Source organism: Coenobita brevimanus, chromosome 19 (genome assembly GCF_032717465.1).
Source record: "Coenobita brevimanus isolate Jiangsu-jjx chromosome 19, ASM3271746v2, whole genome shotgun sequence".
NCBI lineage: Eukaryota > Metazoa > Arthropoda > Malacostraca > Decapoda > Coenobitidae > Coenobita > Coenobita brevimanus.
This window is the reverse complement of record NC_136972.1, coordinates 18908750-18931871: the sequence shown is the minus strand read 5'-3', so window position 1 is coordinate 18931871 and position 23122 is coordinate 18908750. Positions and strand designations below refer to the sequence as shown.

At 37.9% G+C, this 23122-nt stretch overlaps 1 protein-coding gene across 1 annotated transcript in view; it reads left to right on the top strand.

Annotated features, from left to right (window-relative positions):
• LOC145391705 (nicotinamide phosphoribosyltransferase-like) overlaps positions 1–23122 on the top strand; it is a 230643-nt gene that overhangs the window by 57961 nt on the left and 149560 nt on the right. The window contains exons 4-5 of the mRNA XM_080266243.1: positions 1075–1203; positions 18381–18500. Coding sequence (XP_080122369.1) covers positions 1075–1203; positions 18381–18500 — 249 coding nt within the window. The remainder of the gene's footprint in view (positions 1–1074; positions 1204–18380; positions 18501–23122) is intronic.

The window sequence follows — 23122 nt, the reverse complement described above, 5'->3', positions numbered from 1 at the left end:
CTGCCTCTGACTTCCAGTCTTTTAAATATAATATGTCTAGGCATCTCCATTGTTTTTAAATGCAGGGAAGAAGGAACTAAATGCCAGAAATCCATGATTTGTTTCCTCCAACAAGAAATAATAAGACAGCCAAATACAAAAGGAGGAATCTTGATTTTGACTTTTTTTTTTTTTCCTTGGAGGTAAGAATTATTGCGGACTTCTAGGCTTTGGTTCCTTCTTCTTTGCAATATATATATATAAATATATATATATATATATATATATATATATATATATATATATATATATATGAATCGATAGAGAGGCGGCCTACGGTCCTAATGGACCCAGGATCGAATCCCGGCTGGGGCAGGGAACAGTTTAAGGATTTGATTTTCCTAAAAAGCAGACTTTCCTGATCTACCAGATGCCCCGCCGACATGTCGCAAAAATACCCCCGCTAATACCAATACACCAGTCCTGTACGAGACACTCCTAGCATGTATTCAGTATGGACGGTGGGTGTTAGCGCCGAAGTGGTGACAAGTGGAGGTGTAGGAGGACTACTGGGCCTTGGGATAGGTCAAAGGCCCCGAGAAATAGGCCCTGAAGCCTTTGCCCAGAGTTGGACACGTAAATATATATATATATATATATATATATATATATATATATATATATATATATATATATATATATATATATATATATATATATATATATATATATATATATATATATATATATTGAAGCTAGTGTGCTTTGCTCTAAAATAAGAATGTAATGAACGAACTGTCTATTATTGACCTCTGAAGAAGAGTCGTTATGGAGTCGCCAATGTGACATAAATAGATCTCTAATCGTTTCACTTTAACTTTGCATAAAGATGACATCTCTCCATCTTGAATATTGAGTTGTAACAACAGATTAGCGGTAGAATATGTTAGTCACGATGGGGTGCCATGGACAGACTGTACAGTAGAGCCGTGGTATTGTCTTTTCCGCCACTGACCTACGTGAAACAAGCCGCAAAAGGATGAAAGTCTGGGCCAAATTAAGTTGAAGGAATTATACTTATCATATTACCAACAGAAACATGGAGGAAGACTGCCACTTCGCATCAAGGCTGTGGCGGAAGGTACCGTCCTGCCCACCAAGAATGTCCTCTTCACCGTCGAAAATACGGATCCGGAGCTACCCTGGCTGACGACGTACTTCGAGGTCAGAGAGTTACGCTTTCCTCAGTCTCCAACTCTCTAAACTTTTCCCTTTTTTCAACTGGGCTGCTTGACTACAGATTTAGGCAGAATAACATAATTTACCATATTTTCATTTTTCAATGATCGCTGTCTACAGAGTTTGCACTTTTCTTACTCTTTAACTTGCTGTACTTTTCCGTTTTTTTTTTTGTTTTTTTGACAACTTTATTTTCTAAAGGCCTTCTTGATCACAATTTAGACTTCACAGTCGGTAGAATCACAGAATTTTCCTCTGTTTTTTTTTTTTTTTTTTTTTAAATCATAGATACGTACTTCGATCCTGGAACTGTAACAGCAGCAGCAGCAGCTGCTGCAGTAGTAGTAGTAATAGTAGTAGTAGTAGTAATAGTAGTAGTAGTAGTAGTAGTAATAATAGTAGTAGTAGTAGTCAATCAATCAATCAATCAATCGTCTTTATTTCGTATCTCGTGATACATAAAATATAATACATTTCATCATCATAAATACTATAGATACTCCTTTACAATTGAATTTAATAAAATATTTACAATAAATAAATCCTTAACAATCAGATCGAGGAGTTGATCCAATTTCATTAATTAAAAAAAAAATAAATAAATAAATAAATTCAATATATACAATTTGCATACCAACACATTCAGTATCAACTGTTATACATCTTTTTCGAAATTTACATTAACTCCACACCACTTATTTCCTCATGGTTCTGCACCCACTGAATTCTGGCATTTATAATGTCCACAGAGTTATCCAATATATCTATCTCATATTTATCATAAAAATATTTCAATAAATGAGGAACATGGTGGCCAGAGGACTGATAAAATAACCTAAAAACCGCATTATTCTTTCTACTTAGGGCTTTACAATACCTAGCTTGCACTAGGGCAACATGGTGTCTAAGTAAAAGTAGTCCTGCTGCCTTAGATATACTATGATTACTTATTAATCTTGGCACATTATATATTTTCTTAAGAGCATTTGCAAATGCACTTTCAAAGCTTCTGAATACATTGCTTTTAAGCATATCTTTCATATTCCAAATACTTAAACCATAGTCAGGGACACAGTATGCTTTAAACAAATACAGTAACGTCTGTGCATTAACGTTCTTAAATTTTCTAATTACTGAATTAAATTTAGCATAAAATGAGTTCAATCTGAAATAAATATCTTGATTATCAGAAAAGTTGTCTTGAATTACATGGCCTAAATATTTGTATTCATTTACCACTTCATAACAATTTAAATAACGGATACCTTGTGCCTGTTTCTTATTATGTTGAAATATAACAATTTTTGATTTATCATTGTTAATTCTTAAATTAAGACTATTAATATTCTGTTCAAATATGTCACACATATATAGAATATGCTCTTCACTATCAGCTAGTAATGCTATATCATCAGCATATGCAATTGCATTCAATCTAACAACCCCAAGGCAGCAACCCACATCTGTTTCCGTCAGGGTTTTTAAAACATTATCTATGTACAGTTTAAAAAGTAAAGGAGAAAGAACTCCTCCCTGCCTCACTCCTTTATTAATTATATGATACATTCCTTTACTCCCATTCCATGTAATTCTTGCTAACTGGTTTCTTAAATATCTCATTAAAGTTAATGTTAAGTCAGGGGGAACTCCTTTATCCAGTAAAATATGACCCAATTTAAAATGATCAACATTATCAAAGGCCTTTGATAGATCCATAAAAGCTATGTATGATTTTCTGCCTCCTTTTGTATATGACCTAATGGTTTCTTTTAATAAAAAACAAGCATCTCTTGTAGACATTCCATTACAGAAGCCAAATTGTTTGGAATCAAAAAATACACTCCCACTTAAAATATTTAAAAAATGAAGTTCTAAAATTTTTAAAAGACAAGATGAAACCATTACTGGTCTATAGTTAGCAGAGTCCGCTGCATTACCCTTCAGATCTTTCACTATGGGAGTGATATCACCCTTTAACATTTCAACAGGTATGTAACAATGAGTAAAACAACTGTTGATAAAATGTGTTAAAATATTTAAAAACTCCACTGAAGCATGCTTTAGTAAAAAAGAATGTAATCCATCATGCCCTATTCCATCATTCAATGACTTAATTAACACAGAAAGTCTTTCAACTGATATGCATATATGAAACTTTCTTTTAATTTTCCACCTTTCTTTCAATACTGTGAGAAAGGAGTCCTCTTCATCACCACTACTAACATCTCCAACTCCTCTGAGCATTCTTCCATTAAAAATGTTTATTATTTCCTTATCATTACTGGTCCCATCAACTACTTTTGATGACCTTATTTTATTACTTTGTTTCTTGATTTCTTTCCAAAAGGCTGTCATATTCTTATTTAAGAATTTTTCTTCCACAGCCTTTGATCTTTCATTAATTTCTTCCTTCTTGCACTTAGAGAGTGCTAATTTAAATTCTTTCCTACTACCAACCATCTTCATGTACTCCTTTGAATTTCTTTCTTTTCCCTTTTTCAACCATTCCATGTAGTCACAGCGTGATCTCTCATACAGTGTTTTAACATTTCTATTCCAACCAGGAATAATTCTGTGTTTATTTTTTCTTACCCTCATACCCTTATATTTCTTAGTACGAGATGATAATGAAGAAATCAGTAGTAGTAGTAGTAGTAATAATAGTAGTAGTAATAGTAGTAGTAATAGTAGTAGTAGTAGTAGTTGATGTTGTTGCTGTTGTTCTGGCCACAAGCTCATCAGTACTGTACGTAAACCCGTTTGCCAGAAGTTTCTGCAGTCCACCATCCACCTTTCGGGGGACTGGGAGGGAGATGAGGGTCGTCTGTATAACCTCGCAGCAGAAATTACCGGTTATGTCTTTGCCACCGACCACAGCAGTTGCAAACTTAATACTGTTTCACATCGCGAGTTTCCACTGCTCTAATTTTTAAATCTAATCTAATTTGAAAATGACGCCATAGGCTACATCCCTTTAAGGAATCCTCAAACTGGGTTTGGCCATGGTAGGTGAATGTGCAGCTGATGTTTTCTGGGGACTGGAAGCCGAGTGCCAAAACCAACTAATTACTTCCCAGCACTTGCTGGAAGCTGTTAAAAAAAAATAGATGTGTAGTAAGATTTGTAACTGGACGAGAGTTTCAGATTTGACTCTATGTACAGTTGCTCACAAGAAGGATCACCAAGCAACTGTACTTGTGGCTGAATGTTTCCTGCCCAAGAATGATGATTGTGTGGCTAGTTGTAAAGCCTGTAGTCACATTTCACACTCACGGTAGTACCTCCCACGGCCAATGGTAGCCACCCATTTACCACCTACATATTGAAAATTTGCCACCGTGCCATGAGACACTGTATACTTCAAAGTGTAGTCTTCGTTACCAGAACTCTTATATATACGAGTTTCTTACACTTTCTAGTTTCGTAAGGGTGTAAAATCGAGGGATGGTTCGGGCTTATTCCTCACCTAAGACCACGCTGCCACGCAGTAGACATCGACTGATCGTAATCACCTTATTGGTCTGGACTGAGTAGACGAGCCCCGGGCCTCTGCGCTCCTGATGGGAGGAGAGAGAGAGAGAGAGAGAGAGAGAGAGAGAGAGAGAGGTGGGTAGAAAATGGAGTTAAAGGGGGCAGGTTAGGAAGAGAGGGAGTGAAGCTTAATTGAACTTAATAACCACAAGTGTTTGTGAGGGTGAGCACTTTCCCATCTTCCTCTGACTCACACTGTTCTTCGAGGGACAGTCTTTCTTACCAGTGATCTTATTAATAAAGGACCTGAAATAAATGACCACTTGCGAGTTTTGGACTACAGAGAATTCTAAAATATCAAGGTTGATAATTTTTGTAGTACTGAAGAAAATCGTGATAAAATTAAATGAATATCTGGTGAGAATACAATAGCATGGGCATACTATCATTACTTGCTTAACAGTTTTATGCTTCAATTTAACAGTAAGGAAAATAACATGCAATTTCTCAAGCACTGTGGAAATCGGGAAGGTCTTTGGTATTATACTTTCCTTATTTATGGCTAAATCGAAACAGCAGTGTTCACCAAGTACCGGATAGATCAAAGCTATTTTCATCCAATAATTTCCTGTTTTAAGCACGATTCATGTTAGTACTATGAAAATTATCAGTGCCGATATTTTGACCTTCCAGGTAGTTCAAAACTTGTAAGTGGTCCGTTCATACACAGCAAATCTCCACAAGGTTGAAATATTATCAGGAATCATTATGACTTATAGTATGTTTGACAGCTCTCCACGATGATTCATAGGTGGCAGAGAAGGTTTCGTAGCACCTTCTCCTCAATTATTTATTCTGCACATTACAGTTCATTGTTCCCCTGTATGTTATTGATGCAAACCTTGACGATATGTAGATGATCTGAAGAACATAAACAAAAAATATTAAAGTGTAAGTTGCAAGATAAATCGTTTAACAAATCGTTTAGGAAGAGGTGTTACGAAGCGTCCCATCTCACCTATATTAAGGTCCAAAGAGTCACAATAAATGTGTACACAAACACTCTTCTGTTCAGCATAAGCTAGAGAACATCTGTGATTGCAGTTCCAGACATGAGTTCATCTTGCCAGGCTTTTCCTTTGGTCTATAGCTGCCATTTTTCACACACACACACACACACACACACACACACACACACATCCCTCCTGTTCCAAAATAGGAGCGTTCACAAAGTCCCAAAAGTTGCTAATCTTCACCTTAAAAATAATAACGCAGTCAACAAAACTACTGTTTTGAAAGCGTTTCCCTTATCTCATGGTTCATATGTATAATTATATTAACATATATACTCAACAAACTGAGTGGCTGAATCCCCGAGCTCGGCCCTGCTAGGGTTGCAGGAGAGCGCTACCCCTCCCAGCACAGCAGCCACCGGGCAGGGCGCGAACTCGCAACCTCACGATAATGAGCCCGACACCCTACCACTGAGCTACCGCGCTCCCCAATAAGCTGAGAAGAAGAACCTTCAGTATGATGAAGGGATTCACTAATTACTCACCGTCTAAACCTGGTGACTAATATTCTTCGTAGCTTGAAACCAATTCCTTACATTCCCAGTCATGTCTGTAAATATAGTTTTGATCAAATAGAACTTTCAGACTTATATGTCTATATATACTACTAACACGAAGTCGATTGGCTGCAAAATATTTATAGGAATAAAGCGCACGCCCGCGTCATGTTTTGTTGTTGTCTTTCTGGAAACATCGGTACATGAGGTTTCGGTTGGCGGCTTCGTCTTCGCATTGTTTCGGCATCATAAATTGTGCCTTTTTTTTTTTTTTTTGTAAAGGATCGTCGGTACATTCTCTTCAACATTTGCCAGATTAAACATTGCACTCTTTGATAACTGAATGACTCAGTAACGAGGAAGAAAGTAAGAAATTGTAATATTCAAAATAAATCGCCGAGGAAGGGGAGCTACGAAATATCTTGTGCCACCTAGAGCAAGGGCCTTAGTACAGTTAGCAGAAGTGCTCTGCACTGACAGACTTTTTCCCTGGTGGTGATTTTTTTTTTTTTTTTTTTTTTACTGACCTACTGTTTTCCCAGTTAAGAGGTCAATATTAATTCCATCACTACGATGGCAGGTTACTTTTTTATCCTTGCTACCGACAGACGATGTTATTCAACTTAAGAAATTTATTACATTAAAAAGAAAATAATCATGGCAGCGTAACTACACAGGTCATATATATATATATATATATATATATATATATATATATAGAGAGAGAGAGAGAGAGAGAGAGAGAGAGAGAGAGAGATTGATATATATAGATAGATAGATGGATAGACAGATAGATAGATAGATAGATAGATCATTAATAATGCATAGTAAAATAGCCACATAACATCTAGTCTCATAAAACAAAATCATGGAGACATCGAAGAACTATGCATAAAACAACTGCAATTAGAAAAGACTTTTCGAACCGAAAAAACTCACAACAGCCTTCACTGATGCCATCAGTACGAGAGATGTTTTCTAACGGTGAATAAATTCGTCTGGAAAGGAAAAGAATAAAATAAAAGAGGTTACTGTACTGAAGGAGTGACGTGAATAAAATCGTTCGTGTGAAGGACACAAGAGTTAGATCAGCGAAAATGAGATTTCAGAGCAGCATGTGACGTTACATGGAGAGACTGATAGATGCTTTATATGAGGAAGTAGAGTTATGGTGTCGATGTGGATATGCAGCATGTGGAATTACATGGAGAGACAGACAGACAAATGAAGTAAAGGAGCGTTGTGGTGTTGATGTGAATGTGATTGGAAATATTAAGAAAAAAACTCCGAGAAGATTTGGCCGTGTGGAGAGGATGGGGAGAGACAGACTGAATAGTAGAGTTTATGTGAGTGAGATGGAGGGGAAAACGAGGAAAGGGAGAGTGAGATTGAGATACAGGAATGGAATGGAGAGACCTGATGTGAAAGGGGATGCTAGTTGGAGGGAGGGAGTCCAGATGGGAGAGGACAGGACGATGTACAAGTGATTTTTTTGTGGCCATTCCGTACAAGATTATGGTGCCTGGCAGCCGACAGAAAGAGGGATACGTGGCAGGTTAACTAAAAAAAAGTGGAAAGTAAAAAATCTGGACCGTAGGCAATATATGACAATAGTGAACCCTCCTGAAACTGCTGTGTAATGCGTAGCTGGTGTAACCTTGTACACTCACGTCCGGTTGAGAGAGAGATCTCGTGTGTGTGTGTGTGTGTGTGTGTGTGTGTGTGTGTGTGTGTGTGTGTGTGTGTGCTGACCAGTTTTTGCCCACATCCTCCACCCACCCACTTCCGTCGTCCACGCCCACTCACACCCATCTGTTGTCATGGCGGATGGGTGAGGGTTAGAATGCTGCTGCTGCTGCTGCTGCTGCTGCTGCTGCTGCTGATGATGATGATGATGATGATGATACTACTACTACTACAAATACTATACTACCATTACTACTACTACTAGTAGTAGTAGTAATAATAATAATAATAATAATAGTAATAATAATAATAATAATAATAATAATAATAATAGTAATAATAATAATAATAATAATAATAATACAAATAATAATAATAAATAAATAAATAATAATAATAATAATGATACTGCTACAAATACATCAGCAACAACAACAACAACAACAACAACTACTACTACTACTACTACTACTACTACTACTATTACTACTACTACTACTACTATTATTACTACTACTACTACTACTACTATTACTACTACTACTACTATTATTACTACTACTACTACTACTATTACTACTACTACTACTACTATTACTACTACTGCTACCACCACTAGTAATACCAGTATTACAACCACCGGTAATAATAATAATAATAAGAAGAAGAAGAAGAAGTGGTGCCAAGGCACAGCAAACCCGTTCCCGGCAGCCATTTTAGTGCTGACGTATAAACACAATAGGAAGATGTTATATGTCAAATTTGGAGTACATCGGGTGAATATTGACGATTTTATGCCCATTTGAAATTTTGGGCCCCACCCACCTAACAATGACCCCCATACCGCTAACTGTGGGGTGACCCCCCCTGCTGTACTGAGGCACGTTATAGCATGCAAATTTGGTTTCATGCGATATGACGAATTTCAAAGGGGTTATGCCGAAAAAACCATTTTTACTCCCCCCTCTCCCTTTCTTTACATTTCCTGGGCCTACAGCCTAGGCCTTGGCCCAATTTGGCCCAAAATTGAATCAGGTGATTAGGTGATAGCTCATTGTCCCAGTAATTTTAGTCAAATTCGCACCTGTAGTTTTCGCGTAAAGTTGTTAACAGACAGACAGACAAACAAACCGAGTGAAAACTATACCCGTTCCCAAGCCCCTCTGGGCGGGGACGGGTAATAATGATAACAATAATAAAAACTCAGCAGACATCAGGCGTTATCTGGCTCTGTGGTTACTGCCCGGCTTAGTATAGGTCGCTTTCACACAAGGCCACCGGTGGCCGCCACCGGTGGCCGCAATTAGTTGCCTCCCATAGTTTTCAATGGAGCCTTTCATACGAGGCCACTGCGGTTGCCCGGCCGGCAACCAGCTCCCGGCGGTGGTTTGCTCGCGCAACTAATGTCCGCCACTGGCGGTTGCTGCCACTCTCTGTAAAGCATTTTTTCAAATCGGAGTTTTCATACGGCTACACTACACTCAGTTTTTTTTTTTTATAAAGGCGAAGATGTACTTGACAGGTTGGTGATGATTGGCTGAATGCAACATTACTTTATAATCTCTTTACTCGTTAGCATTATTAATTGACAACCTATATCTGAGGGGGTAATTTGGGTTAGTAAATGTTATTCGGACATGTTGCATTCCGCCAATCATCACCAACCTGTCAAGTGCGTCTTCGCCTCAGTAAAAAAAAATGGAGTATAGTTGCCGGCCCCTTCACACTGGGCCACCGGTGGCGGCCACCGGTGGCCCAGTGTGAAAGCGACCAAATGGTTTCATGGGACACAGGAAACATTTCACTGTGTGTACAGTAGAGTAACCTAAAATTATTCCTACATTGGGTGAGTGGATGGTCAGTGCCCCATCAACCACAATTAAGAACAATAACGACGACGACAGTAATAATAATAATAATAATAATAATAATAATAATAATAAAATAATAATAAAAATAATAATAATATCAACAACAACAACAACAACAACAATAATCATCATCATCATCATCATCATCATCATCATCATCATCATCATCATCATCATCATCATCATCATCATCATCATCATCATTTTGATGATAATAAAATTGATAATAATAATAATAATGAGGATAACAACAGGAATAAACATGCGTTAGAAGACAAACTAATCCCACCCTCACAAACACGTATGGTTTTTAGGCTGAAGTAAACTTCACTCCCCCACTTCCTTACTTCCCCTTCTTAGCTCCAGTCTCTCTCTCTCTCTCCCTCTCTCTCTATCTATCTCTCTCTCTCCTATTCCTCTTCATTCCTTCCGTTTCCCTTTCCCTACTCGCTAGTCCTCTTCCCATCTCCTTCCTTCCTTCCCTTTCTTTCCACTCCCTCCCGTTCCTCATCTTTCCCATTCTCTCGTTCTCCTCCTCTTCTCTCTTTCCTGTCCTTTCTCTTCCCTTCTTTCCCTCCCCCTCTTCTTCTACTTCCTTTACTCTCCCTTCCCATCTCTTCTTCCTCTCCCCTTCTTCTTCTCCCTTTACTCTCCATTCTCCTCTCATCTTCACTCCCTCTTCTTTTTCTTCACCCTTTACTCTCCTTTCTCTTCTTTCTTCCCCTCCCCCATTCTGTTTCCTTTCCCTTTACCCTTTTCTCTCTCTCCAGACTTTCCTTTCCTCTTCTTTCCCTTTCCTCCAATCCCCCTTCCCTCCTTTCCTTTTCCCTTCCCATGCTATCGTCTTCGTTCGCTCCCCATACGCTTCCCATGCCTCCTCTTTCTCTTATTCCTCTCTTTCCTTCCCATATACTGTATATATATATATATATATATATATATATATATATATATATATATATATATATATATATATATATATAGATATATACACACACACACAAAATGTGCAGTGTTCGTGACAGTTGTAACTGTACGATCAGTAGTATCCCTCTCTCTCTCTCTCTCTCTCTCTCTCTCCTCATTTCAAGGCCCCTTACCAATTCGTTCGGGCAGCCGTGTTTTGCTAGTATTACCGTCCAGCCTGAAACCATCATTATGATTTTTGTTCATATTACGTATATTTAATAACATATTACATATTGTTTTTCTTCATTATATTTAATATTTATTTCCAATATTATTATAACAATAGTTAATTCGAATTATTTTATTTTTTTTGTTTTTTGTTAAGGGTATTAATTGTTTATACTTTTTATTTACTCTTTATTATTGTTTTTTGCATTGTTATTATTAATTTATAAAAACTATCAATCATTTATATTATTTACTCTGAAATTTTATTATTGCTATTTTTGTTATACTCATAATTTAAGTCATGCTGGCACCACGCGATTTTGTTAAGTTTTATGGGAAACTTGTATCACACTGAAGAGGTTAATGAAGGCTGTATCAATACCTCACTAGGTGACGATTATCATCCACTCACTTGATGTAGTGCTGCCTACTTCTTCCTTCGCTTTCGTCATTCTTTTCCTGTTTGCCTTCCTCTCTCCCTCTTTCTCCCATCATTCCTATCATTTTTATTACTCTCCGTAGCAGGGTGGGTCTACATGGTGCCAACCCTTATGGTTTCCTGTATCCCAGCATTGTGAATGGTGTCCTGTAACCTAGGAAACCATTCACAATGTTGGGTGGTAACCATATGGCTGGATGATGCTGAACCTACTATGGTGTCCCTGCTAACTGGGTGGAGAGACGCAAAGGTGGCGTCCACCTAGGAACCAAACTTTCACACCTTTCTCTGCTTCTCATTGTGGCTAGGCGCTCTCCACCGCAAAGGAACATCACGGGATGAGCGCTTACTTGCCTGCGGTTGATGGATTTGCTTGGCTAGATAGACCGGGGTTACTCAGTAACAACCTGTTGAAATATTTTCTCCTGAGCTGAATACAATGGTCAGAAGATAGGACGGATAGAACAACTTGTTTAACTGCCAGTGTATGAAAGTGTGGTTGAGAGAGAGAGAGAGAGAGAGAGAGAGAGAGAGAGAGAGAGAGAGAGAGAGAGAGAGAACGAAAAGTTTGGGTTGATAACTGGGCAGTCAGTCATCATTTATTTCATATGATACAAATATAAGCATAGACAGCTAGGTAATAAAAATAATAAAAAAAATATACTAAATAAAAAAACCAATACGGGCTTAACTCTACTATAGGAATCCTGACTAAAACAGCCATCAACAACCAGCTGGTAGGTTACTGGCCCAGCTGTATATGCTGCTCTTCTTGGCTCATGGTTTTCTGCCTATCTATCTATTGCCAGACGCCTCAATCCCGTTTGGGGTGGCCACAAACAAATCGCCTCCATGTCGCCCTGTCCCCCGCCATTTCACTGCCCTGCTCCCAACTCACACCCCCCTCTCTCATATACCTCTCCACCCCATCCCTTCATCTCACCCTCGGCCTCCCCCTCCCTCTTCCCCCCTCCACCTCGCTCACATACACTCTCTTCGTCAGTCTTTCACCCTCCATTCTCTCCACATGGCCAAACTACCTCAGTGTGTTCCTCATAACGCTTCCTATCACATCCACATGCACACCACAAAGCTCCTTTATATCCTCATTCGTCAACCTGTCTCTCCATGTGACTCCACAGGCTCCTCTTAAATAACTCATTTCCACTGCTCTCACTCTTGACTTGTGTCCTTCCAACAACGTCCAAGCTTCACTTCCATACGTTAGAGTTGGTATCACAATACTGTCATGTAGTAACTTTTTCACTTCCATGCTCACTTTCCTGTTTCTTATCAATGCTTTCAAAGACCCAGCAACCTTTCTTCCCTGCTGTACCCTTTCAAGCACTTCACTCATGGTTTTGCACCTACGAATTCTAGATTATTGTTTTGCACCTATGAATTCTAGATCTGATAATGTCTAAGGCATACTTATATAAATTAGTATGTTTATATCATATTTATACCACAAGATTGACCACATTGCAATTAGCAGTAGGCATAGGAGTTATTTGCAAGATGTTTGCGTGAGGAGGGGGGCAGATATAGGTAGTGATCATCAACTTGTTGTGTCAAAGATTAAAATAAAACTTAAGAGAAACGTTAATGGTAATTGTACAGGAGGTAATAATTATGATTTGGATGAGCTGAGAAGTGATGAGAGCACGAGGGAAAAGTTTCGGTGGGAATGTAGGAACAGATTTCTAGTCCTGCAGACTTTGATGGAATCTGAAGACAATGATGTTAATCAAATCTGGAGAGAGACGAAAGAGGTTTTGCATGAGTGCTAAGGTTACTATTAAGAAAAAGGGAAAAGCGAGAAGGAAAAAGTGGATGTCAGATGAAACATGGAATGTAATTCAGAAAAGGAAAGAGGCTAAGTTAAGAAGTGAAGAACAACATGTTGATGGCCGGGTAGTTGAAGTACTTAGAGCAAAGTACTGGAGTTTACATTCTGAAGTAAAAAGACTCGTTAGACGTGATAAGAGGAGACTATATGATGAAAAGGCGACAGAGACAGAAATTAAATTAAGTAAAAATGACTGTCAGAGGACAAGAGCAGCGTATCAGACCATAAAGGAGTTAACTGGGACTGAAAAGAGAAGGAAGGAAATACCTGTACGAGATAGAAATGGTAATTTGATGACTAAAGATTTAGATATAAAAGGAATGTGGAAAGAGCACTTTGAATCTGTTCTAAATAGACCAATCCCAGCTGAAGAGGACATTTTGCCAGCAGAGAGAGATTTGCAGATAGAAACAGGGGATATAACTTTGGAAGAGGTAGCAAAATCTATAAAGGAGTTAAAGAATTTTAAGGCCCAAGGAGAGGATGGAATATTCCCTGAAATGCTTAAGGTGGAAAATGACGAGTTGATGAATGCGCTTTTGAAACTTTCTAATGTGGCTTGGGATAATGGTGGAATTCCAGAAGAGTGGCAAAATGGAGTGATTATAAAAATACCAAAAAAGGGAGATTTAAGTGTGTGTGGCAATTGGAGGGGGACAACTTTGACACCCGTAGTTGCAAAAGTCTTTTCCAAAATCTTGTTGAACAGAATAGAGCCAGTAATTGATAAAATTTTAAGAGAAGAACAAGCGGGATTTAGAAAAGGTTGAGGTTGTAATGATCAGATTTTTATTGTAAGGCATCTAATGCAACAAGCTAATGAGATGAAAATGCCACTTAGTATGTGTTTTGTGGATTTTGAAAAGGCGTTTGATAGTTTCGCGTGGAGCTATAATGAAAATTATGAGATTCTATGGTATACCAGAAAAGTTTGTAAATATTATTAGAAGCCTGCATGAAGGTACTTTTTGTAAGGTAATGGTGGGTGGTTCTTTGAGTGATCCATTTCAAGTTAGGTTAGGAGTGATTCAAGGAGAAGTTCTTTCGCCATTGTTGTTTGTTTTGGTTATGGATTATGTTATGAAAAAGGTTGCAAGGAGAACAGGTGCAGGAATTAACTGGAAAGAAAATAAGAAGCTGATGGATTTGGACTATACTGATGATATTGTACTGATTTGCGGAAGTATTTACGAGATGCAGAGGGTGCTTGATTGTCTGGTGGAGGAAGGAGAAAAAGTGGGATTGGTAATAAATTGTGGAAAGACTGAAATTATTAATATGAATGTGGAGAACCAAATCGATTGTGTAATTGGGAATAATGTGGTGAAGAATGTAGAAAACTTTAAATGTCTGGGAACGATTGTATCATCTAATGGATCATTAAACAGTGAAATTGAGGAGAGGATTAGACAGGCTTGGCGAGCTGTTGGAATGTTGAAATCTGTTTGGAATAATAATATGCTTTCGGTACATACTAAAGTGAAAATTTACAAGTCCATGGTTAGACCAATTTTAATTTTCGGGCATGAGTCATGGTACAGTACAATTGCAACAGATCAGAAAGTATTAGGATTTGAGAATAAAATACTGAGAAGGATTCTTTGGGTAAAGTGGCAAGACAGAGTTACAAATGCAATAGTAAGGGATATTACGAGATTGGAACCAGTTAATGAATATGTGAGACTGTCTCGCTGGAAGTGGCTGGGGCACATATACAGAAAAGAAGGTAGTTTAATACAGGATGTGCCAGAGTGGACTGCTAGAGGAAGAAGAGGTAGAGGTAGGCCGAGAGAAACCTGGTTGAGGACAATGAAAAAAGAAGCAGGAGAGGAGTGTTGGTGGGACCTGAAGGAGATGGCAAGGGACAAATATTGGTGGAAAGAGTTCATTGAGGCCCTATGCATCCTGTGGGGTGCCACAGGAAATGATTGATTGATTGATTGATTTACTCGTACATACACTGGGCAGATGCAGCCCCTCTTTTAGATAAGAATGTAATAATTTCATCATTATATCATTTATCACCACTAAAAATTTTCAGTATCTTACTTGAACAAAAGCTACATGGTACACACTGTACAGTGCTGCAGTAGTATGACTACTCTGATACCGAGGCATATTTAAAATTCTCCTGAGAGTATTAGAAAATACAATAACAAATTATTTAAATGTGTTACATCTAAATCTCTCCTGATAACTGTACAACTGATGTCCACAATCTGGCATTCAGAAAGAGTGGAACAAAAACAATAATGTATTTGCATCAACCTGTCTAAAATTCCGCCAAACAGAATTAAACTTAACATAAAATTTAAGTTGCATTATGCTGTCTAAATTATCCCTCAGACTGATCTGAATCAAGAGCGTTAAATAACTGAATTCATGCACAACCTCATAATTATCCCATATCTTTCCATGTTCACAATACTTATAGGTTTTTCACATGTTCTTAAATTTTACACATGAATCTTTAAGACTTACATTGGAATTGACGAAAAGAGTAGCATCATTCTGCATAAGCCAAAATATTGAGTTTTATACATCCAGTCAGCATCCTACTTTCATCTTTGCAATACTGTTAATTACATTATACTTTTTAAAAAGCAAAGGAGAGAGAATTACCCGCTGCCTTGCACCATTACCTTTAGTAAAGTATGTTCCATGCACGACATTCCTAATTATTCTTCAATTTGATTTCTAAGATATCGCCTTAATAACATGACCAAGTCAAGAGAAACTTTCCTTTCCAATAAAATATGTCCAATGTCACGTGGAGCAAGTGGGCTGGTTCCCAGGTATGAACTGACCGTAACCATTGACCCGTTCTAACTGAGGATTATGGAGTGACCTTTTTTCATTACCTGTATTGGACTGAATGCCTCCAAATGGATCCTTGATAACAGCTCCAAGCGGATGAGCGGTAGGCGTGGTGATATCTTCATGCTGCCTTTGGAACTACATCTTCTAATGAGAGCGCTAATCCCATAACTGGAACAGGCCTGGCAGTGCCCCTTGTTCTAGATCATCCAGGTGTATAAGTCAATGAGAGCAGCGTGTGATTGATTCATGGAAAGAGGAGTTCTGTCAAACTGAGCCTCTTCGAGCGAATCTACAGATCAGATCACTGGTTCCTGTTTCTACCTAGATTAGTGAGGAGCCAGTGAGATAGAGATAGGCTGCCCTGGTGAGCCGACATTAGCTGTGTCCTATTGTGTATGTTGCAGGTAGAGCCAAGTCCCATTATAACCTGTAGGATTGGGAGGAAAGCTTTCTCTCCTCCTCGGGCTGGATCACTCGTCATGTATGGCGAACCAAGACGTTTGTTAGTCTAAGGCCACTTAGTAAATACCTCCCTACCCCCTTTATGTATCTTGTCCCCTCTCTTGCATTTAGGATAGTATCTTGGGCTTGCGTACCTGTTTTATGTAAATATTCAGAACTTGTAGTAGTATAAGTCAGATGTATAGTAAAATAAGAGTTTGACTACAGTGTGTTTCACCCACCTGGCTAGCAACAAAAGGGAATTCCTGTTCACGGCGGTCGGCTAGACCGAGACGGTAGTCATGACATCATAACACTATGCATAAAATGATTAACATTATCTAAAGATTTAAACAAATTCATAAAAGAAGCAAATGCCTTACCACCCATTTGTGTGTATTTCCATAAAGTTTCTCTAAAATTAAAAAGTAGACTTCACTTTACTCAAATCAAATTGCCTAAAATTATATTACGTTTTTTTCTCCTAAAGTTTCTAATAAATGCAGCTATAGTTTTCAGGAGCCACAACGATATAATCATCTACTATACTTTGTTGGGTCTGAAGTACTTCCTTTGTTAACTGGCTTCACATCACCTTTCAGTAACATTACGTGAATAACACGCATTTATGATATGACATACCCATGATAAAACAAATCGTGAGAACCTTGCTTGAATGGTTATGAGTGTATACCATATTGGCCTACTTTATAAGTATTCAATCTCTTTAATAAACACTTGAGTCATTCCACCGACAGTTATGTGAAATATTTCTAGTGTTTGACCAGATTCATTTTATTCTGCTCAGTAACCCAAGTTCATCATTATCATTAGTAGTGGTGGTAGTAGTAGTAGTAGCAGTAGTTGTTGTTGATGTTACTATAGTTGTTGTCGCATTATTATCTTCCGTAGTAGTAGTAGTAGTAGTAGTTGTTGTTGTTGTTATTTTAATAGTTGCAGACGTAAGCTTTTCTTCCGTAGCAGTACAGTAGTAGTAGTAGCAGGTGTTTTTGTTGTAATAGTTATAGTCGTACTGTATTCTTCCATAACACTATTCAGACCCACCCATTAATCTGTTTCAGCAGTGCGTGTTATTGTTCTTGTTACTACTACTACTACTACCACTACTACTACTATTACTACTGCTACTACTGCTATCATTATAATTAATTTCTTCACATTACCATTTTATCACTATCCTAATCCATATCTTTGCGTGCCGAAAGACAGTGTTTTTACAGGTTATCATCATCATTATCACAATTATCCGTCCCCACCCCGAAGGGGCACGGGGGCGGGTATTGTTTTCACTCGGTTTGTCTGTTTGCTTGTCTGTCTGTCTGTCTGATAACAACTTGACACGAAAACTACTGGTGCGATTGTGACTAAACTTGCAGGGATGATGGACTGTGACCTTCTGATCACCTTATTAAATTTTGGGTCAAGGCCTAGGTTCTAGGCCCGAAAAATGTAAAATAAAAGAAATACAAGTTTTTTTTTTTTTCTGCCATTACTCCTGTCAAATCCGTCATACTGACATGAAACCAAAACCTAAAGGTGCATCTTCCGAATCTGCATGCTATAACATGCCTCGGTACATCAGGGGGGGGGTCACCCCCCAGGTAGCGGTAGGGGGGTCATTGTTAGGTGGGTTGGGCCTAAAATTTCAAAATGGGCATAAAATCGTCAATTTTCACCCGATTTACACCAAATTTGATATGTGACATCTTCGACTAGATATCCTGTTGCGTTTATGCGTCAGCACTAAAATGATTTGTTGTTATTATTATCATTATTATTATTATTATTGTTATTATTATTATTAATATTATTATTATTATTATCACCATAGTAATCAATGTGTGTTCGTGCCAACAGACAGTGCTGGTACAAGTTTGGTACCCCATAACGGTGGCAACCATATCACGCATAAACAAGCAGGTCATCCATCACTACCTTGCCCTCACACACGACGATACCGACTCTGAGGAGTTCATGGTAAGTATCCTTCTACCTCCTACAATTTGACTTCTTATACGGTCCAAGTTACAGGGAAGGTCAGAATATCGACACAAATCATTTTCGTAATATTAGCAAATCGTGTTTTAAATAGATAAATATCGTGTGGAAAAAATTTTGGCCTAATATCAAGTGAATAATGTTATACCTGCAATTTAGCCATAAATAAGGAAAATGATTAAGCAATTTCTCAAACAGAGTGAGAAGAATGGGGGTCTTTTTCTGACTAAATCGAAGCATAAAGTTGGTCAACAAGCACTTGATATGTAAGTGCTATTTTCACACGATATTTTTATGTTTTAAACGACGTTTTCGGTGATGGTACGAAAATTATCAGTGCCAGTATTTTGACCTTCCTTATAGCCAAGAACACGCAAGCGATCAGTCAAAAAGATGTGGTTGTTGCCATGTGTAAAAACGCAGACGTTCGTATGACACTATATGTGAATCTTTGGTCTTGTAATATGTTAATCCTGAGTTTTGGTTTTTAGTTATTGTGCTAGTCGAAGGCAGGAGAAGTTAAAGATGAATACAGGGAGTTGATCTTGATTTTATTATCTTCAAGGAAAGTCTAAATTGAGCAGTGCATGTATTATACAGGAACGTAATTTACTAAGTGTCGTCGGACCCCTTTTCTTATTTCCTCTCTCCACGACCTCTCGCTTCTATGGCTAGAACCTTTTTGATCTCTAATCCCTGCATTCTTGTTTAGCAGGGCTCGTGTCACGTTGACTACACTGCAGTTGGAAGATTCTAGAACCCTGAATGTCTGTGTGTATGTAGTGCTTCCAGTGCCCACTGGCATACTGTTGATTAAGTCTTGCTGAACTCATTTCCTTTGGTAGATTCTCTTTGACACACTTCCTATTCCCACACCTTGGCTGGTGTTCTATCTGTCTGTCTATCTATCTATCTATCTGTCATGCAATCAGTTGTATTATTATAATATGCAGTCCTGATATCTCTCGGTCACGCCATCTGGCAGTCCTTCGACAGCAATCATCATTGACTTGTGCTAATCAGTTAATACATAACATTGATTATAATAGTGCATAGATATAATATTCATGTTAATATTGCAATGATCCAGTAATATTACATTTTAAACAAGTTGTATACTTAATTGAACAAATGCAGTATAGTTAAACTGGTTATAGAATATTGTATGACATATTGTAAGATGTGTATGTATAACAATCATATGCATATATGCAAAAAAAAATAGTTCAAAGTTAAGATTATAGTTAGAGCTATTAATATTTTATATAGAGATAATGATACTGGTATACTCCTGTATCATGTGTCATTCCAATTTTTTTTAATATATAAAATTAATACTATATACAAAATATGTACACTTCATTCAGGGGAGTTTACTTGAATTCGTATTCTACCCCCACTAAATACTGACTCCAAGTTTGCAATTCTTGCAAGCATTCTGTGCATTGCGAGCAGCACTACTGCAATTATAATACAGAATATTATAAAGACAGTAGGTGCTGGGCCATACACATAATATGGGTTGAACATACTCATACTCAAATCTTCCCAGGGCTTCATTGTTTCATTGATCAGTTGCATAGTTTTAAACTTAATACTTGTGCTTGAGTGTATGATTGAGGATGGCGTAGTGATTGATGGTGGATAAAGTGGACATGGATGGTGTAAGTACCGCACAGTAGTCTGGTGCTATGTATAATCCTGATGCTGAAGTATGAGATGGTGGTATATCTGGACAGATTATGAAAACTGATGTGTTATGAGTGAAATAAAAAAAACTGTGAGTGTCCGATGCGTTGATGGTGTACAAGCTTATCTGGAGCAAAAGTGAAGTTGCAGTGATGATGAATGTTGAGATTTCTTATGATAGCCATTTCACAAGGGACTGTATCAGTAGGCTGAAACGTGAAGATATACGCAGGACAAAGGCGAACAGCATGTAAGGATGTACGGCACTTTCGTTCAATTGTTGATTCACTTGCGAAAGTGATAGTGTTCCGTCTCTTGGAGACCATGATGAGTTCGGTGTCTGTGTTGATGTTGATGATGACCAAAGTGTTATTATTCTTAGAAGGGAAGGGGTGTATTTGGTATACTGTGAACAGGTCTTCAGTTATGAATGGTACATGAACTACTACTAATGCTGGTGTTAGTGTAGCTTCTAAATATGGATAATATTGCATGAAATCCCTACTTCGGAACAAAGGCTTCAATTTATGTTTATGTATGCCTTGACTAATTATCTGACCTAGCTCATGAACTGGAAGTAAGTCAATTGTGATCCTGCCATTACCGGCATTGGAAATTCCTTGCATAAGTGCCCTGTAACGAACTGTAGTGTTGTCTTATTGGAGCAGAATTGTGTCAATGTGTTCCGTGATGATGGAGAAGTGTTGGAAAAATGTTATTTTCCCTTCCATGGCATTTATTTTGTCTACATTTTTGAGAGCTATGCTTTCCGCCTTTTTAGATTTTTCGCGATTGTCTTCATTGCTGAGTTATATCCTGCGATGAATTTATCTTGATATGTTAGTACCTGAGCTATTTTATTAAATCTGTTGTTTATTTCTTGAAGGTCTTCTTCTGTAGCCAATCCAGAGATGTTCGCGCAAGAATTGCACCACCCAGGTCGAACAAGCCGCGCTTTTAGCGAGTAAGTGTAATGTTGTTCGTGTCGGTCAATACCTCCGTTCCATGAGATGGGAGATCTTGGATCATGATGAGCATAGTTGACTTCGCCTGTTCTATCTTCCATTTCGCTAACTTCACGATTTCATCCACTTCCTCTGTGTTATATGCTTGTGAAACATAGCCTCCTATCATGAAGTCCAGGACACTCATGGGTTTAGCGATGTTCTCTAGAAAAGAAGGTAATTCTTCCAAATAGTCTAAGCTTTTTTCAGTACTCATCACATCTTTCACGATTGACGTCTTGGCCATTGGGGCTATGAGGAATCCTTGCCGTACTATGTGTTGGGGGTCTAAGTGAGCATATCCTCTTGCTATGTAGAGGAGAATCCATGGTATAAGTCCCTTCATCGTTACCTGCCGATAAAAAATAATCTATTATTTTTCTGATATGGTCATGCTGTGGTCAGTGATAGTGATGATGTGCGTTACGGTTGACTAACGCAGAACAATAACGTGCTTGTTATTTCATTTATAGAAGGAGTTTAAATCGATATTTAAATCATGTAAATGAGGTACTGTGGATTTTTTTTTTTTTTTTTGAACAGTTGCACCTATGTTTGATTGTTTGGTATATGACCTTAATTTACTTTTATTATTATTGTTGTTTACTTTTGGTTTCATGAGTTATGTTCAGTTGTTCGGTGGTATCCGAGGCTGTATAATAATTGGATAGTTCCCTTGAAACTCGTTTTAAATTGTCAATATGAACTTGTTTCTCTTCGCCACTTGACAGTGACCTAATTAAAACTTTGTTTGCTTTTATGTTAATTACTCTGTATGGGCCCTCAAATTTCGGGGATAATTTATTGTCTCTCGTATGAATGATACCATAGACAATGTCTCCTAAGCTGATAGGCGAGTCTCTTGCCTTTTTATTAAATGCCTCTGTCATTTCTTCCTTGGACATAGTTAATTGTTTTTTATTCTTTTATGTATGTCCTGGAATTCACGTAAACGGAATATGGAGTAATCATCGTAGTTGTATATGGGCATATTTTCACCTAGAATTTCATATGGTAGTTTTTTATCTGTTCCACATATAATGAAATGTGGTGTGTCTCCTACAGACTTATTTATAGATCCATTAATTGAGGCGTCTACTCTGGGAATCCAATCATCCCAGCTTGCATAATTTTCATTGAGAATGTGTCGTAGTACATCTAATACTTTTTTGTTCTGTCACTCTACTAACCTATTGGATGCTGGGTGATAGGCTAAAACGTTAACCTTTTTTGTATTGTATTGTTTACATATTTCTTGTAGGATATCAGAATTAAATTCACCTCCATTATCGCTTATTTGTACCTTTGGGGTAGTAAAGCGACATATTACATTATCTATTATTGCCTTTGCTACTGTTTCTTCTGTTTTATCCTTAATTGGGGCTAAAATTATTTAGCAGGAAAAATGATCCGTTGCTACGAATAGGTATTGGTTATTATTGTATGACAACGGCATCTTGAGTAAATCAACCGCGACAACGTCCCATGATTGATGTGGTACAGGGTAATTACCTATAGGTGGAGGTGTGATTGGATATCCTTTGTGTTTTGCACATGATTCGCATCTGTCTATATGATTGTTTATATCTTTTCATAATGATGGCCAGTAATATAACAACTGGGGTTGTCTGAATGTCCCATCCTTCCCAGGATGTCCTGCATGTGGGCTATCGTGTATCGTTCGTAATATTTGGCGTATCATGTCGTTAGGTACCACTAATTGTTTATTATTTCTTCGGCGTTTTGGTTGTCCTGGGTTGATCCTGTATAAGACATTATTGATAATTGTGAATTGTTCTAGTGGTACATGTAGTTTGAGTAATTGTATGTCATCTCCACTTAAGACCATGTTGGATCAAGTCTTTGTGCTTTCGAGATTTCATCGTGGTTTGGGATGTTTCCTTTGAG